At 39.9% G+C, this 18,695-nt stretch overlaps 1 protein-coding gene across 1 annotated transcript in view; it reads right to left on the reverse strand.

The window, feature by feature from the left end:
* The window catches only part of tsnaxip1 (translin-associated factor X interacting protein 1), a 52,685-nt gene that overhangs the window by 3,630 nt on the left and 30,360 nt on the right, over positions 1 to 18,695 (reverse strand). Inside the window, exons 7-14 of the mRNA XM_028809624.2 lie at positions 17,899 to 18,034; positions 17,354 to 17,523; positions 14,365 to 14,524; positions 14,105 to 14,235; positions 12,047 to 12,175; positions 7,132 to 7,290; positions 4,951 to 5,060; positions 1,182 to 1,305 (exon numbers count right to left, since the gene is read on the reverse strand). Coding sequence (XP_028665457.2) covers positions 1,182 to 1,305; positions 4,951 to 5,060; positions 7,132 to 7,290; positions 12,047 to 12,175; positions 14,105 to 14,235; positions 14,365 to 14,524; positions 17,354 to 17,523; positions 17,899 to 18,034 — 1,119 coding nt within the window. The remainder of the gene's footprint in view (positions 1 to 1,181; positions 1,306 to 4,950; positions 5,061 to 7,131; positions 7,291 to 12,046; positions 12,176 to 14,104; positions 14,236 to 14,364; positions 14,525 to 17,353; positions 17,524 to 17,898; positions 18,035 to 18,695) is intronic.

Consider the following 18,695-nt stretch of genomic DNA (forward strand, 5'->3'; position numbering starts at 1 on the left):
AGAATTTGTTTTTATGCTGTGTGATGTTCATTGAGTACCTCCATGTTTTGCTATTTGGTCCTGCATATGTTTACTGACTAAGGAGTTCTTTATAATATGTTACAATGCAATTAACCAATTTAATACTAAATAAGCAGGACACCATAATGTCGTTAAAAGGGGTTAAAGAAAAATCAAACATTTTTTATAAATGATCTGTTAATGCAAATTATTCATCATGCCAGTTATTCAGCACACAACACCAACAAGGCAAAGTTAAGTTGCAGCTTCTCTCTGACATTACAGAGCAGCCACTCAACTCCTTCACATTTTATTCCAGTCACCAATGCCCAGCACATTCTGTTCCCTTCCTGACAGATTAGTTCCTATCAGTTGTCTGAGGGAGGGCACACTGCCTGTAGCAACATAACACAAGACCCCTAAATCAAAATAAGGGAATCCATAAGTGCATTTCTACCCAATTCCTGGTGCCCACATTCAGTGCCTACTGTAATAAATCTCCATACTACGGTTCTAACATACCATTTCTTATTGTACATTGTTAACATTAGCTTGAATTTGCAAATCTAGAGAAATGTCCCTGTTTTAGCTTTGCTTTGGTAAGTTCTGACGTTTTCATAAACACTTAAAAAGCAGCTAAGCCTAATGAACATCAACAGGTGAGCAATCACATGATATAATATAACCGGGTCATTTGTTTTAGCAATTGTCAAAAAAAATTAATAAAAGGCCAGAATTGATCACTTAAGATTGTGAAAGCTCACCTTTGGTTGCAACTTGGCGACGTTTGATAAAAAGTATCAAGATACTATTTGACGCAACATAGTTGGGCTCATTAATCAGGGAAAGTGTGTCATGTCGCATCCCTTGCAAGTAGGAATTTCCCTGTACTGTGCACACATGACAACCCTGACACTGTATGGTTATATTCATGTTCTAATACACATTTACTACTCGTTTACAATCCCAATTCAGAGTCATTGGAGGCACAGCACAGGAAGCCCTTTGGTGAGAGTACCACTCCTCATGCATATTCAGTCAGACTTGGCCATTACAGTCCACCTGCCATGCATGTTCTTGAAGATGAGGAAGAGAAAAGCCCAGAGGTGGATCCATAAAGCAGCAGCACTCGCCACTCTACCATAATACAATGTGCTTTGGGAAATCACTGATAGTGGTACCTGGGAAAACAAAAGTTTGTAGTTGATGTTGCCTTCTGCAGCTCCAAGTTGTGAATGTGCAGCTTGTATTAATTCTTCAATCCGCTCTTCATCCTTCAGTGGAAAAGCTCTGTGTAATACAAAACTGGAGAAATCATAACATTTTGGTTAACAAAATAAAGTAGACTGTGCAGCATTTATATATTTAAAACCAAACACCCATATAAGTGAAAAGCATCTGTAAATTATTATTAGTTTTAAATATCTGATCTCATTAAAGGAAGCTTTGCTGAGATGTTAGGCAGACCATCTTTTAGCCACATCTCTTTATAACTACCTCCACAAGCAAGGTCTTGGACGGGGATCCTTTCAAACTGTTTCTGAGGCCTCTTTCAAGATGAAACTGACCCAAATTAAAGTGTCCACTATGTTTTTCCAGGATACCTTCATTACCCTTCTGGGTTTGTCTGTGGCATCCATTCATTTAATTTGTTTTACTAATTGGTGCTGTTGTGATCGATTATTTAAATTCATTGGTTGGTGCAGCATATGCCGATGCATCAAGTTCTTACCATCTATCAACAGATCAATATGGCTGCGCCAATTCATCTGCAGGTCCTTCATGTAAAACGCCGTGGAATTCTAAAGTATGGCAGTACTTTAAGCTAATGCCAAATAATACTGCGTTCTGTACACTCTGTAAATGTGAAATGGCGTATCATAGCAGCACAACATATATGCTGAAGCATCTTACGATGGAAGCATACTGGAGTTGTCTATGAAGACTCCACCAAGACAGTATTAAATGTTCTAATTACTTTTGTTAGTTCAGATTGGTGAATTGCTGAATTTTACAGTTGTTTATTTTCCTGAATGCTGGACTCCATAAAGGGCCCATCATCCTGGCAACAATGTAGGAGTACTAGTTTTGTTATCAAAAGTTTATTCATGAACTAAAATTTTGATTTGGAAAGATTTTGAGTGGGCGGCACAGTGGCGCTGTGGGTAGCGCTGCTGCCGCCTCGCAGTTGGGAGACCTGGGTTCGCTTCCCGGGTCCTCCCTGCATGGAGTTTGCATGTTCTCCCCGTGTCTGCGTGGGTTTCCTCCGGGCGCTCCGGTTTCCTCCCACAGTCCAAAGACATGCTGGTTAGGCGGACTGGTGATTCTAAATTGGCCCTAGTGTGTGCTTGGTGTGTGGGTGTGTTTGTGTGTGTCCTGCGGTGGGTTGGCACCCTGCCCGGGATTGGTTCCTGCCTTGTGCCCTTTGTTGGCTGGTATTGGCTCCAGCAGACCCCTGTGTTCGGATTCAGCGGGTTGGAAACTGGATGGATGAAGATTTTGAGTTTGCATTCCTTTTTGCACTTTACTACCTGATACAGTTGATATTCTAATGATAAAAGTTTTTCAAGATTGCTTTTTGGTATCTGTTAAAATTGTTATTGTTGACTGAAAAGTTTATGTTCCGCTGCTTTAATCTATTAAAAGAATCTGAACTATAGCCATTTACTTCCTCCATCTATATCCCATAAAATAGATCCCATCCCATAATAGTCCGTTAATCCCATCAGCCTTACATTTACAGTAACAGATGTCTCTAGCTATGCCCAGTTTTTGACTAGCAGCCATAACTCAGTCAGGAACTGTTCAAACGATTCACCAGGTGCCTGCTGTACCTTTTCATTAAATGTATAGCGCATGAATATCAGGTTTGGTTTTGGCATTACATAAACCTCAAAATAGTCATAATATGTTTGTAATTTCTTACTGTCACGGAGTGGTGGCTCTGTGGCTAGGGATCTGCACTGGCAATCGGAAGGTTGCCGGTTCAAATCCTGTAAATGCCAAAAGAGACTCTGCTCTGTTGGGCCCTTGAGCAAGGCCCTTAACCTGCAATTGCTGAGCGCTTTGAGTAGTGAGAAAAACGCTATATAAGTGCAAAGAATTATTAAAGAATTATCTGTTGTAGATGTCCCGTCTTTTGTAACCAATCCACAGCAGCAAGTAACTACACTTTTCATTTTCCCCTTTGTCTCGAAGTGGGCCCATGAAGTTTAGCTGTATGTGCTGTTTGAACTTTGCCACGAGTCTGGTAAATTGACTGAATCCCAGTCAGCTGGAGGTGAAAGAACTCCAGCAAAATCCATAACTGTTTATTTTTAGTATTTAGTTTTTTTCACTCTGACATCATGTTAAACATTTTAAGTATTTACTTATTTGTTCCATCCATCCATCCATTATCCAACCCGCTATATCCTAACTACAGGGTCACTGGGGTCTACTGGAGCCAATCCCAGCCAACACAGGACGCAAGGCAGGAAACAAACCTAGGGCAGGGCGCCAGCCCACTGCAGGGCATGTTTATTTATTTTTTAACGCTGACACCATGTTCTACTGCTTTATTCTATTAAAAGGACTCAGAAACACAGGATGGCTTGTTACACATGTGTGCCTTTTACTTCCTTCATCTATACCACATAATATATATAACATCCCATAATATGCATTTAATCTCATCAGCCTTACATTTAAAGTAACAGATGTCTCTGAAAATGCTACATGTTATTTATTAGATTAGTCGATGAATCGAAAAAATAATTGCTAATCATTTAAAATATACTTGTTAGGTGTAGCCCCATTCCTATTGCAGTTTTCCTCTCCCAGTAAGCCAGGGTCCATCTGAGGAATATTAGGTACAAAACAGGAACCAATTCTGTAATGAAAGTTGGTCCATTTCATGGCACATTCATACAAGGTCAGTTGACGTGACGTGAAAATGTTTTGGGATATAGCCGTGCCAAGTGAGCTCATTTATACCAATCCTGCAGGATACGGATATCTTACTAAATGCGAAGCTGACATGACTTGGTCTTCAACACTCCACTTTATTTATCCTCCAACATCGCCACCTTCTCTCAAAATGCGATTATTATTACTCTTGATCAGGGAGCTGCAAAGTCACTCCTGGAGGACTGTAGTGACTGCCATGTTTTGTTCACTTCCCTAAGCTTTCTGCAAGATGCAGGAGAAGCTCTCAAAGGTAAGGGTTGAAGAGACATCCATGGTATACACACCTTCATTACTAGTTTTCATCTTTGTCCAGTAGGTGCTCTACATGTCTAAGCCCGCTTGCCAAGTGGTGTTTAGGTGAAGGCATACAATTCCGCGTCAAGCAGCTGTATTTAAACAATGGTACATGGAATCTCAAGATCTGCTCGTCCATTAGTACTGTGAATGTTGGCTTAAATGGTGATGGTGAAGCTGAATTGAGTCATGTCCTCATATAAAGAATTCATGTTTAGCAGTCGCTCCAAATTCCTATTGTTAGTTACAGTCATGAGGTCCGGCTAGTGATTGAAACATTGAGGTCAAAGGTATAAGTAGTTAAAAAGAAGTTCCTGCTTAGTCGTCATAAGGTCAGAGGTTCAACACTGCAGGAGAATCTTGGTCATCAATACCCTAACCAGGAGCAGTAGAGAGACGACAACTGCTGAGGATTGCAATGCGTTAAAAAAAAAAAAAAAAAAAAAAAGATACAACTGCCCAAATATGTTCTACATGGCTATCATTTCATTCTCAATCTTCAGACTGTGAAAAGTAAATTCCTTGCATCGAGATCATTCGTTGTGTAATCAAACAGCCATAGCTGTCAATACAACTTCTTCCCACTTGAGGAGGAGTTCACTTAGAATTTTTATAATGTAGAGACTTGTCAATTCTTATCATGAAATCTTTTATCCCTGCTTTATGTTTCTAACCATGCAACTCCAAATGTATGATACAAGATCTTACCTGAACTCTTGTTGGGTAAGAAAACCAGACTCTGAAGTGTCACTTTTGGTCATTTCCCTCAACAGATGTGTAAGCAGATGAATCTGGCCATGATAGACACTTTCGTCAACCTGTGACCAAAAGATTTTAATGTTATTGAACTCCATGGTGGTAGAGAAGCTTCTAAAATTTTGTGTGGTTGGGAGGAGCGGATGCAATGTTCTTATAGGCTGGCCATTGCACCTTAGATGGCCTTTCCATGCTGATCCAATTTGACAGCAGTGAACAGAAAGCGAGGTAAGATCAGACATAGCGCCAAATTTCAGCGTCTATAAAGTGGGGAGCAGTGGTGAAGAAAGTGGGGCCATGATAACTCAATTAGATACTGTACTGCAAAGTACATTATTGATTAATGCTCCCTAGTAAAATTGTTGCTACGATTCTTGAAAATCATCAAACCAGGGAAGCTAAAACAAAAAAATAACTGGAAACTGGTAATAAAAACAGCTACCTACCCTCTAAAAATGATCTATTTATTGTTTATCACTTGAGCCACATGCATTTTGCAGAGTCTAAACACCAGTAACCAGTTGTGAGAAAGTCGCAGCCCTGTAGAATTTTAAAATGTGACGTGATGTGGTATTTTTACTGTGCCGTGGAAATAATAGTGTAGCACACTTGGGTCTGAGCCTGAGAGAGACAAGCTCTTTGGGTGGTCAAGACCTGTCTTGAGAAGGACAGGACCACCTGGAGAAGCTGACATAAAAGCAGCTCCGTGATCACAATGTTAGAGCATTTCGGATGTGTCTCATGGCTGCCAGAGTCCATCTGCCAGGGTATGTGATTGCCAGAAGGAAACATTGACCTGAGATCCTCACTGCCTCTGATCCATGCCACTGTGAGAAGAATCTTATGAAACTTTGCTCTGAGGATACTAAATCAATTTATGATGCACATTTTTGGAATGTGGAAAGAAGTTGTAATTAATGTTCATTGATATTCCATTTGGAAGCATGCACATCCCATACCAACTATGACAGGGCTAGGAATTGAACCATGGACCTCTGGATGTTGTATAGCTAACTAATGGTGTCATCATAGTTTATGTATAGAATGTCTCCAGAACACACCATTGGAGTTCTGAATGTTCTACTTAAAGCTACGACACTTAACTTCTTCATTGGGTCTACCAATTTCTACACAAAGAAATACTTCCTTCTTTGTTGGGAAGGCATTTTTTTAAAAATTATTTTTATGAATTTTAATTAGAAAAATAACATTCCATACAGACCAAGTCGAATTTAACAAATCAAAGCAAAAGGAGGAAAGAATTTTAAAGTAAATGGTGAATCCCATCTTATTTATTCCCTTTATAATTTGAAACACTTTGACGTGTTTCAGACAGTGGATGGAAGCGCAATCTAGCTCTGGGCTGCTCAGTCTATGTGCAGGCAAACAAGTCGATGGACTTGATGACTTAATTTTTTACTGATTTAACTACAAATGGGGACCGAGGAGATGTTTCTGCTCCTTAGACTGTCAAGGCTATATCCACACTACAGCATTTCAATTTAAAAACAGCATTTTTAAACTAAAATGATTTCCCTCCACACAAGCATTTTGACATTGTTTGTGAACGCATCTCAGTCCACACTGAAATGACATTAAATGTATATGATACAGACATCCACCTCCACTGGGCATGCGGGCAAATCCTTGAAGGGTTGGTGATGCTACTTGCCACAGGTTTATTGCAACTGGCAAATTTGTTTTTTGTGCTTGTATGTAGCATTCAAATTGTAAGAACACAACACACACCATGTAAAGCAACTCTTCTGTGTTCGTCATGTTGGAATATGGTTTTCTTTTGTGAAGGATGAACAATCAGATAATGAGGCAATGTATTGAGCAGGGCACAGTCAGGACAGGGGCACGTAATAAGCACAAACCAATTAGTCTGCATTTTTGAAAAATTGTATTTACAAACATCCACATTACAATGTTGAGGCTGCAATTTCAGAAGTATACGGGCACTAGAGGGGGGTGTGGATGAAAGATGAAAATGGAGAATAATGTCTGTGTTTCTAAACAAAAATGTAGTATTATTGACTGGGCCTCATCATGCCAGAGAAAAACATGCATGAGAGTTCAGCACAAAATACTAAACATATCCTGTACATCATCCTCCTGTTTCTCACTTACCTTCCTGGTTAACACGTTAAAGAAAAGATTGATAAATTCCTCATCTTTATACATCTGGCAGCTCTCATAGATGCTGTAGGCCCATTCAGCTACTGCGTCTGCATGGTGCTGCTGCAGGTATTCTAGGAGAAAATCCCCAAGCTGAGACCTTTGGCCCTTCTGAAACAAAAGAGACAAAAACAAATCAGTGACTTCAACTTGTAAACCAAACACTACGAGAGAACATAAAGATGTACTCTCCATCATTTGATTAACTGTGTGTGTAATGTGGAGAGATGACTACTTTTGTCAGCTTTGTGAACGTCGAGTGAATTAGATAGATAGATAGATAGATAGATAGATACAGTGGTGTGAAAAACTATTTGCCCCCTTCCTGATTTCTTATTCTTTTGCATGTTTGTCAAACAAAATGTTTCTGATCATCAAACACATTTAACCATTAGTCAAATATAACACAAGTAAACACAAAATGCAGTTTTTAAATGATGGTTTTTATTATTTAGGGAGAAAAAAAATCCAAACCTACATGGCCCTGTGTGAAAAAGTAATTGCCCCCTTGTTAAAAAATAACCTAACTGTGGTGTATCACACCTGAGTTCAATTTCCGTAGCCACCCCCAGGCCTGATTACTGCCACACCTGTTTCAATCAAGAAATCACTTAAATAGGAGCTGCCCGACACAGAGAAGTAGACCAAAAGCACCTCAAAAGCTAGACATCATGCCAAGATCCAAAGAAATTCAGGAACAAATGAGAACAGAAGTAATTGAGATCTATCAGTCTGGTAAAGGTTATAAAGCCATTTCTAAAGCTTTGGGACTCCAGCGAACCACAGTGAGAGCCATTATCCACAAATGGCAAAAACATGGAACAGTGGTGAACCTTCCCAGGAGTGGCCGGCCGACCAAAATTACCCCCAAGAGCGCAGAGACGACTCATCCGAGAGGTCACAAAAGACCCCAGGACAACGTCTAAAGAACTGCAGGCCTCACTTGCCTCAATTAAGGTCAGTGTTCACGACTCCACCATAATAAAGAGACTGGGCAAAAACGGCCTGCATGGCAGATTTCCAAGACGCAAACCACTGTTAAGCAAAAAGAACATTAGGGCTTTTCTCAATTTTGCTAAGAAACATCTCAATGATTGCCAAGACTTTTGGGAAAATACCTTGTGGACTGATGAGTCAAAAGTTGAACTTTTTGGAAGGCAAATGTCCCGTTACATCTGCCGTAAAAGGAACACAGCATTTCAGAAAAAGAACATCATACCAACAGTAAAATATGGTGGTGGTAGTGTGATGGTCTGGGGTTGTTTTGCTGCTTCAGGACCTGGAAGGCTTGCTGTGATAGATGGAACCATGAATTCTACTGTCTACCAAAAAATCCTGAAGGAGAATGTCCGGCCATCTGTTCGTCAACTCAAGCTGAAGCGATCTTGGGTGCTGCAACAGGACAATGACCCAAAACACACCAGCAAATCCACCTCTGAATGGCTGAAGAAAAACAAAATGAAGACTTTGGAGTGGCCTAGTCAAAGTCCTGACCTGAATCCAATTCAGATGCTATGGCATGACCTTAAAAAGGCGGTTCATGCTAGAAAACCCTCAAATAAAGCTGAATTACAACAATTTTGCAAAGATGAGTGGGCCAAAATTCCTCCAGAGCGCTGTAAAAGACTCATTGCAAGTTATCGCAAACGCTTGATTGCAGTTATTGCTGCTAAGGGTGGCCCAACCAGTTATTAGGTTCAGGGGGCAATTACTTTTTCACACAGGGCCATGTAGGTTTGGATTTTTTTTTCTCCCTAAATAATAAAAACCACCATTTACAAACTGCATTTTGTGTTTACTTGTGTTATATTTGACTAATGGTTAAATGTGTTTGATGATCAGAAACATTTTGTGTGACAAACATGCAAAAGAATAAGAAATCAGGAAGGGGGCAAATAGTTTTTCACACCACTGTAGATAGATAGATAGATAGATAGATAGATAGATAGATAGATAGATAGATAGATAGATAGATAGATAGATACTTTATTAATCCCAATGGGAAATTCACATTCTTCAGCAGCAGCATACTGATACAATAATTATTTCCATTACATCAGTGTTCAGAAGTGATATAAGACTGCAGACACTTGCAATGCTGATATTAATTCCAGCCTGTTTCTTAATTAGGTGTCAGGGTACAAATCCCAACATGGCTATTTTTAAATTCTAAATACGTGTAGCAAAGATGAGTGTTGGTTTAATCTCCTTGGCATTAACAAATTAACAAAAGTGCAGGGAGGGCCCACGTGCTTAAATGACCACCGCAATTCAAAGAGCAGGGGGAGGACCCCACTTGGTAAAAATAGGTGTAGTTAGAAAAGGAAAAATATCAGGTGGGGATATCAATCGTATCACCGGACTGAGTGGGGGAGAATGTACAACACAGTACCTGAAACAACCACCGGTGACCCAAACGTGGGAAGAAAAGTGAGAAACACTGATCTAGGGATTAAAACAATACTTGTGAATATTTCTATGTGTTTTACCACTCTGATAATTCATAAATATTCATGAGAAGGGCACAGCCAACAATTAAAATAAAATGGCTTGTAAATGAGAAGCTATAAAGTCAGCTCTAGAACAAACTGAAACTGAACCATTAGTTGAAACAAGCAACACTAAATACAATTTGAATCGGTCATCAGACATTGACACGGATGGTGAAACTGACGCACATGGAATTTTATGACCAAACTGCTAAGATATGCCTGGTGAATTCTGTCGTGTGAAGCTTCAATGTGGTGCAAGTAGTTGTGTGGGAAAAGGCCGAAATGACTATGATCAAGTGTAGACAAGACAGACGTTAGCCCCCTAAGCACTGTTCACAATGCAGAAACTGTTAATGTTCGTGTTGGGGAAATGTGGAAGTCACTAAGCCTTGTGCCGTGGTAGTCTACGATAACACAAGGGGTGTGTTGACTGTGCGGATTAGACACTGAAATTCTACCCTCTCATGGGCAATCAACAGAAAAAATCATAAGAGAAGTGCTTAAAAAACACACTCCAACTGTCCAGATTGTGACATTGAGATATGTGTTGGTGACTGTTCTCAAAACATGAATTATGTGTACTAACTCCGCATCTGTGCATTAGTGGACACTTAAAATACCTCTTCTACTGTATTTATGTTGACATTTTGATATTTATGTTTCTATCACACATAATAACGCTAAGGAGGCTACATGAACCATGACTAGAGTCCACTGATAACAAGGAAATTAGAAACAACTGGGCTGACCAGGCCTCTCTGTCCACACTTGTGTAGACCTTTCGCTGGACAGACAAGAGAGACGGAATCCCTCCACTGTGCCCAAAGTCTACCCCCTAGCCTTCTTCCAGGACGCTGTGACTTGTACACCTCTTCTGTGAGGCACTCACGGGCATCCTAACTACATGCCCAAAAGTCACCACCAAGAAACTGACTGCCCAACCAGTCTCGTTTTTCATGTCCTCCATGAACCAGGGCCTCTGACTCAATAAGCAGCCACTTGATCATTTGAGCTAAAGGGACCACCGTCTACTAAGTGAATGAGCCTCTGACTTCTGCTACAATAAAGATTAGACAGTCTCAGACTCTCCGTCCCCAAGTGCCACACTAACATATGTCAATGGATAATCATATATGAATGTAAAGCAGAAATGTAGCAAAAACAAATGAATCTGACTGATTAAGGCATCTTGACTAACATATCCAAGTAAGAATGTCACCCTACTCTGTACATGTGACAAGAATTGCCCAACAAGGTGATAAGAACTCTCGCTTTCTCTGTCTCTCTGACAGTTTAATGACCATTTTCTAGGATCACCAAAGTTGGCTGACTTCCCCCTAAATTGTGTGGGTATTGGAGAAGACATTTCTATATTTTAATGCCCTTCCTTTATGACATGTGAGATGGACAATGACTTTAACTTAACATGAGGTTACAGAGTTTTTACTTTGGCTCCTGAGGATAAATTAATGCTGATTAAAATGGTATATTGTGATAATATAATATAATATAATATAATATAATATAATATAATATAATATAATATAATATAATCTTCTTCTATAATACGCTACCATGGCTGTTCGTTTGTCTGTCCAGGATTTTAAATCACCTGTGGCTCGCAATCCATTTCACCTATTGACTCGAAATTTGGTACACATATACTATGTGATGTCTACTATCTGCTTTTGGGGTGATGAGTTTTATTACTCTTTATTTTTATTTTATTGTAGAATCAACTCTTGCAGCGCGCAGCAGGGCGGATGTGTGGCGCATGCGTATGGGCGCCGTTGTCATTCCCTACCACCTTCGCTAATCATTCTTGAGGCAGATTCAAGACTTAAAGTGCCATCTTAAGTGAAAAATTAAAGAAAACGTACTAAGTAATTGCAACACAAAAACTAACAGGATCAGTTTTAATGCGAAAAGATGCTGACGAAAGAAGAGAAGCAGCGGGCCGCTAGGGTGGAGGAAAGAACAGCTGCTCGGGAAGTAGCAAGTGCATCAACCTCTGAGCAAACGAATGATAAACGTACAGAAAAAGAGCTCAAGTCAAGTGTATTCACTGCACGTTATCGCGCAGTACGCCGTTACTGGTATAATATAAAGCTGGCAATGTGTGTAGATGAACATTCCACAATTTTCAGAATCCTCTGACTGAAATGAAGTAAAGTGAGAAAGTATAGCACAGAAATCAAAGAGATGAGCTCTGAATGCCCCAAAGTCGTTGGCTTTCCCCTTCACTGAGCTTTTGTGAACCTCTTTAACTGTGGTAAAGTTGCAAAGACCTGTCAGAAAAGACAAATTCCTCCTCTTTGGTGTATAGAAGAGCTGCATGACAATGTGTTTATGGTTACTGTAGAATATTCAGGTACCTGGAGGTCGGAGGACACCTTCTCTTCCCAGACTTCCTTTATTACTTGGATCAAGTCCTGTTTCTTCAGTTTCAGATTTCTTATCTGGCCATCAAAGCGTAAAAACACAGGCACCGTCTCTTCTGTTCCCTGGACAAACACAAGAGGCTGCTCTTTACTGCAGTTTTCATCGCACTTCATTAAAATGCATTTACAACCTCATTCAGCTAACAGAAAAGTTTGTCCCTTATTAGAAGCAATCACCCAATGGGATGTACTGTAGCTGAAGGCTAGGAATCAAAATGGGAAGTCAGAGTGTTATTTTGTATTTAACTTCTGAACATTTACAGTTTTATTAGTCATGTAAGGTGTTGTTAATCACTCAGCAGAACAGCCTGAGGAGATCAGACTGGACTGCTGAAAGAGAAGATGTCTCCAGCATGCCCAGTGGCTTCTCTCTGATGGCCGTGCCAGCCGAGTCCCTGCTGGTTGGATCCACTGAAGGCCCCGTCAACCTTAACTGGCTCCTTTTGACCAAGAAGGGAAGTAGCTCTACCAAGCAAGGGTCATCCCAGATTGATGACCTCCTCTCCTGGCCCAGTAACTCTGCAGGGGAGTCTCATTTTGTCAGTTCCTACATTTGATCTCATTCTTCTTGTACTTCTAATGAAAAATTCAAATTCCTTTTTAATTATGTCCAAAGGAAGGATTTCATTTTAACTGTATGTATTAAATAAGGGAGATTTTATAACCTGACAGGGGATTCTCAATCCTGCTTAATATCTTTTTGGGATTTCACGGCATAAATCGGACACACGGCTATCACAGAGTCTACTCCAGGTCACCATTTAACGTAACACTCCCAATCTTGGAAGAGCACTGCAGAGGGCAGTGAAGGTGGCACAGAATGTTACCAACACCAAGCCGCCTTTAATTCAGGACATCACAACACTCACTGCCTTAGAGAGACAAACCAGATAACTGAATACCCCAGCCATCCTGCCTTCTGACAAACAGTGCAGGACCACCAGCACTTGTACCAGTAGATTTATGGACAACTTCTACCCTCAGACTGTAAAGTAACTGAACAATCAATTACAGCATAATAACAAATATTCTAAGAAATGTTGTAGTATAAAAAGTACTCACCACTTGGAAGCTTTTACATTTACTGTTATAAAATATTGAATCAGAGTGTTTGATTTAGCTTTTTTGACATTGGAAACTAGGAAAAGACTCTTTAATGTCAAAGTGAAAACAGATCACTGGAAAGTTGTATAAACTAGTTCAAAATATAAAAAAAAAATAATTGATTTCACAAGTCAGTATTTAGTAGATATACTTTGGCAGCTTTGAGTCTGTGTACACGGGCCTCTATCAGCTTTCCACATCTGCACCCTGCCATTTTTCCTCCAATCGTCTTTGCCAAACTGCTCAAGTTCTGTCAGGTTGCATGGGGATCCTGAGTGAGCAGCCTTCTTCAAGTCCAGCCACAAGTCCACAACTGGATTGAGATCTGGACTCTGTCTCGGCCATTCTAGCACATTAACATTGTAGTTTTTAAGTGATTCCTGTGTAGCTTTGACTTTATGCTTCTATATATGCAGTATATATAATGTTGCATCCTATGTAGATTTATGTATTTTTGTGGTGTGTGTGTGTCTGTGTTGCTATTGTATTCTTGTCAGTGTTCAGGGAAGACATTCAAGGAAAAATGTCATTGTTCACATGCCAAAAAACTAGAGCCTGAATGTCCACACGGCCACAAGGAGAAATGCTAATCCCTCACCTCCAATAGGCAGGTGCTGTGTTTGAACATAGAGTACCTGATCGGTGAGGTGCTTGTACGTGTTAAACTGTTTGGGAGTGCCTGGTTGTTCCTGCTCAAGTGAGCTTGAATGCATGTGTGAGTTGGCCTGGTGACAGGCCTGGAGTCAATCCAGGAGTCATTTCTGTCTTGTGGCCAATACTAGTGGGATAGACTTTAGTCTCCAAACATCTCCTGAATGGACAAAGGTAAAACTTAAGAAAACCCACAAAGGAAAAGATTGCCTGTATATTCCCCTGTGTTGTACAAACCAGTCCAATGAATAAGTCCTCCTCTTTGCCTTTCCTTCCTTCAATCTCGCCCAACAGCACGTCCAGTAACTGGTCACTTGTCCTACCTTCTGAAATCGAACTCCAGTGTTTGACACCGCCAGGAATGACATCTATTTGAGGAAAAGACATTTAAATAAGTTTACATTCACATGAGCAGAAAAAAGAAGAGATCTGCTAGTGTTAATTCAGGGTAATGGAGCCCATCATTTGGGTGCTGACAGCATCTTAAACCTTCATACTTGCGCATTTGCTCCAGTTTGGTCTTGGGGTTAAAGTGCCTTGAAGTCGCTCAAGCTCAGCTTTAAACTGATCTTTTTCATGCAGAACTTGCTTATGAACAGCCAGTAATGTGTCAAGCTCCTGCTTGGTTAGCATAAAATCTTTCTCTGCAGTTTCAGTCTGTGAAAGAAGAAAGGCACAACCGAAAGAATTCAGTGAAAAATCTTTAAAAGTCCTCCCTGGGTTGCCAGACAAATGTGTCTGAAGTGAAAACAGACAAGTAGTATACTGAATATATTTTAAAAAATGGAATTGTTCAAGTTAGCAGCAACATACATTTGTATCTGACAGCAGATTAGTTACAGCAAACACAGATTGGGGCAAATACACTGAAATGAATGTGAGAATATGAAAGAAAAGAGCATCTGAATTTAAGAAATGGCGTCTGTCATAATCTGTGTTACTTAGCAGTGCTTGACGCTAAGATTCACTTTACTGATTTGATTCCTCCATACTACTTGCTTAAATGAATCAATTGATTCATCAGGGACAGTGACAGGAAGATTTTTAGGGGTAAGGGGCGCCTCTCTTTGGAAAAATCACAACCATACAGTGGATTTGGAAAGTATTCAGACATATTCACATTTTGTCATGTCGTTTCCTTATGAAAAAATCATTTAAATTAATTTTTCCTCCCATTAAACAACACTCAACAGCCCAGAGTGGCAAAACAAAAACAGGCGAGCCCCCCTGCTGCACCACCACAGACTGCACACCGGCACAGCTGCCTCACCATTTCACACTAGTGGAGATCTGTTGTTGGTACCACTTAGATAGATAGAGAGAGAGACAGATGTCCCTAAGCCACTCCTTTGATATCTTTGCTTTGTGCTTAGGCCCATTGTCCTTTGGGAATTTGAATGTTCAGCCCAGTCTGAGGTCAAAGGCACACTGGCAGGATTTTGTTAAGCACATCTCTGTACTTTGCTCCGTTCAACTTTCCCACAACCCTGATGAGTCTCCCAGTCCCTTCTGCTGAAAAACATCCCCACAATATGATGCTGCCTCCACCATTCTTCACCGTTAGAATTGTATTGTGCAGATGATGAGCACTGCCTACCTCGGGACACAACACTTATCTTGTTTCTCGCAGTCTGAGAGTCTTTTAGGTGCAAACTCCAAGAAAGCTCCCATGTGTCTTTTACTGAGTAGAGGCTTCTGTCTTGCCGTCATGTCATTATGCGTTGATCAGGGGAATGTTGCAGTGATGGGTGTTGTCCTGTTAAGTTCCCATCAATGCACAGGTTCTCTGGAGCTCAGCCAGAGTGACCGTCAGGATTTGGTCACTTCTCTTACTAAACCCTATCCCACTATTGCTCAGTTTAGCCAGGTGGTCAGTTTAAGGAAAAGCCTTGGTTGTTCCAACCTTCTTCCATTTAAGAATTATGAAGGTCACTGTGCTCTTAGGAACCTTTAATACTGCTGTGTTTTTTCTGTAGATGTAGCTTCCCCACATCTGTGTCTCAAAGTGGAGCTATATAAATAAAATGTATTATTATTATTATTATTAAAGCTCAATAGGTAATTTCCTTCAACTTCATGGCTTGGTTTTTGTTCTGATACACACCGTCAAGTTGGGGACAGTCTACAGAGAGGTGTGTGTCTTTCCTAATCAGGTAAAATCAAATGACATGAATGACAGGTGGACTCCAAACCGGGTGTAGAAACATCTCATTGATATGAACAACATAAAGTTTGAAACAGCAAATAATTGCTAGGAATTATTTATTTTTATAATGTTCAGTTTTATGTGAATGCTGTTAATGTACAATGAGACACAAAACACATTCATATCTGCTATTCTATTTATATATATATTGAGCACTCTACAAAACAAACTGTACAAAAGCCTAATAACTGTAATATATTTTAACAATGAAAGCGCTGGTGACATCACACAGGCACCAAGTACTAGAGGTGAGCTAAGTGAATCGGTTCACTCAGGACTGTCAAACGACTCACAGAAAAGATTTGTTCAATAAGAGCGATTCATTTGCCAGTCGCCCATCACTATTACTCAGGCTGTACAAAGTGATTGTTGTGATGCTGAACAAAATGATTCTGACAGTTAAGCGGCGATTTTGAATAACTTTAAGGTCTTTTTCTTAGCATCATAGTTTAATGCGAGGTTTGTAGGAGCTGCTAAAAAGCATCCACAAAGTGCATAAAAATCCAGTCTTACAGTCTTATTTAGCCATGATGTGTTATGTGTGAACATAAGGACACATTTAGACAAGAGTGAGAATAGGCCATTCAGCCCAAATATGCTCATCAAGCCATATTCACTTTAAAAATCATGAAGAATTAGCATTATTAATAAAACCAAACACATACATTATCACCAACCAGTATTTTCCTTACACGTATTCTGTGTACGTATTGTCAAGCTTAATGCAAACTTTTCATAAACCAGCTTATGTAACTTGTAATCTCATTACAACAGATTGTACCAAATTCAGGATTTAAATGATACCTTGTGCCCGGTTTTCAGAAGTGTTTCTTTGTTACAGTGATCTTGGCCTGCACTCAGTCGAGAGCACTATACGGAAATAAACTAAACTGAACTTTCATTGCAAGATAAGCACAGATTTTAGCCTAGTAAGGTTATACAAGATGGCAAGAACAGAATGAAGAGCTGTAGCCCCAACAGATTTGTATTTGGCCTCCAATCAGCTGATGCCCCCTCTCTCTGCTTGGGTATTGGCCACTACAGAGCCCTCCTTTATTTGTATACAAGATCCTGACACCATAATTATGAATTGTCAAAGCAATAACATCAGTGGACTCTTCCATTGAGTCACAATTTACTTACCCTTTAGGAATACACCACATCAATTGTGACAAACCTGTATTTAGAAACAGGAACCTGCCTATGAAATTTCTCAAAGGCACACTGTACATCAAAAACATTTACACACAATCTCAAAAACATAAGTATTTACAGCACACCTTCTTTATTGCCATGTTGTAGTCTCTCTCAAGTGCTTCGAAATCCCGGCGTGGAACCACCTCACCATAATCTGCCCGCATCTGGTTCAGCTCCACCTGCAATCGAGTCAAATCCTCCCGGGCGACTTTCAGAGCTAACTTCAACTTGACTGCATCCTCCATAGTTTCCTCTACATAAGTGATGAAGGATAGAGGTGAAGCACATATCTTACTAGCCATGATGATTAGTGAAGCATGATGAGTCCAGCAGCTATCTAATAATTTGTTCATCCCTTTAATAATCTAAATAGCACAAGTCATTAAAAGCAGTGCAGGATCTTACAATTTCAACAAGTGTTCAGTGCGAATGCTCCCAAAATTTAAAGGTTGTACAAATAGTTCTAATTTGTAACAATACACTTGGCGAGACTGTTGTAAAGGTTATGAATACTCAAAAAAAATAAAATACAGTAAAATTAAATGAGCTGTGCAGCAGGAAAAAAGCTTATTATAAATATTCATAAGGCATCTTGTTCGTGAGAGTGCTGGCAAAGCATCCACATTACCTTCTCTGTGAGAGTGTTTTACTTCCTCTTGCATGTGCTTTAAGTCACTAATCTCCATGATTAACAGCTTGCGGGCATCACATTCTTCTCGGTACAGTAGATACTGAGCAGCAAGATCATCCTGTAGCTTAGCCACCTGTTCAAGTGTTCAACAGGAAACAAAATAGCTTCAGGGTCATAAATCTGACCGTCAAGAACAGCCACGTATGTGACAACTGAGCAGGCCACTTTCAGTCAATAAAGGAGTCATTTCCTGTCAAGTCGAAAGCTTCAGACTTTAACAGAAATTTGTTAGATTAATATGATTCCAAAATCTAAACTGAAAGGGCTGTATAAAGAAATAACTGAGAAATAACATATCCATCTTGTTTTTGAAACTACTTTTTTTCATTACAGGATTGCAGGTAACCAGAGCCTTGTTATCATCAGGCACATGCCAGGTGCTGAAGTGGAACACTTTGTAAAAGGGAAAGCTTTGGTGCTTGGGTATACTGTGGAGACATGGACAATTGGAGAGGTCATTCCACAAAAAGTTAGGGACAGCAGCCCAGTATTTGCAAAGTCCAGAGTGGTGTCAGGTATTGGTTATGATTTTGTACTTTGACTAGCATTTGTTTATAAGAATACAAGAACAGAAGAAATCTGACAAATGACATACCTTCCCATTATTTTCTTTTAAATAATCTGCTATTGTTTTTAGGCATTTTGGCATTATTTTTGGTTTGAGAATCACTCAAGGAGCATGCCTTTTGCTTATCTTGCACAATATATTTAGATATATCTCTAAATATATATAC

The sequence above is a fragment of the Erpetoichthys calabaricus genome, chromosome 9 (genome assembly GCF_900747795.2).
Source record: "Erpetoichthys calabaricus chromosome 9, fErpCal1.3, whole genome shotgun sequence".
NCBI lineage: Eukaryota > Metazoa > Chordata > Cladistia > Polypteriformes > Polypteridae > Erpetoichthys > Erpetoichthys calabaricus.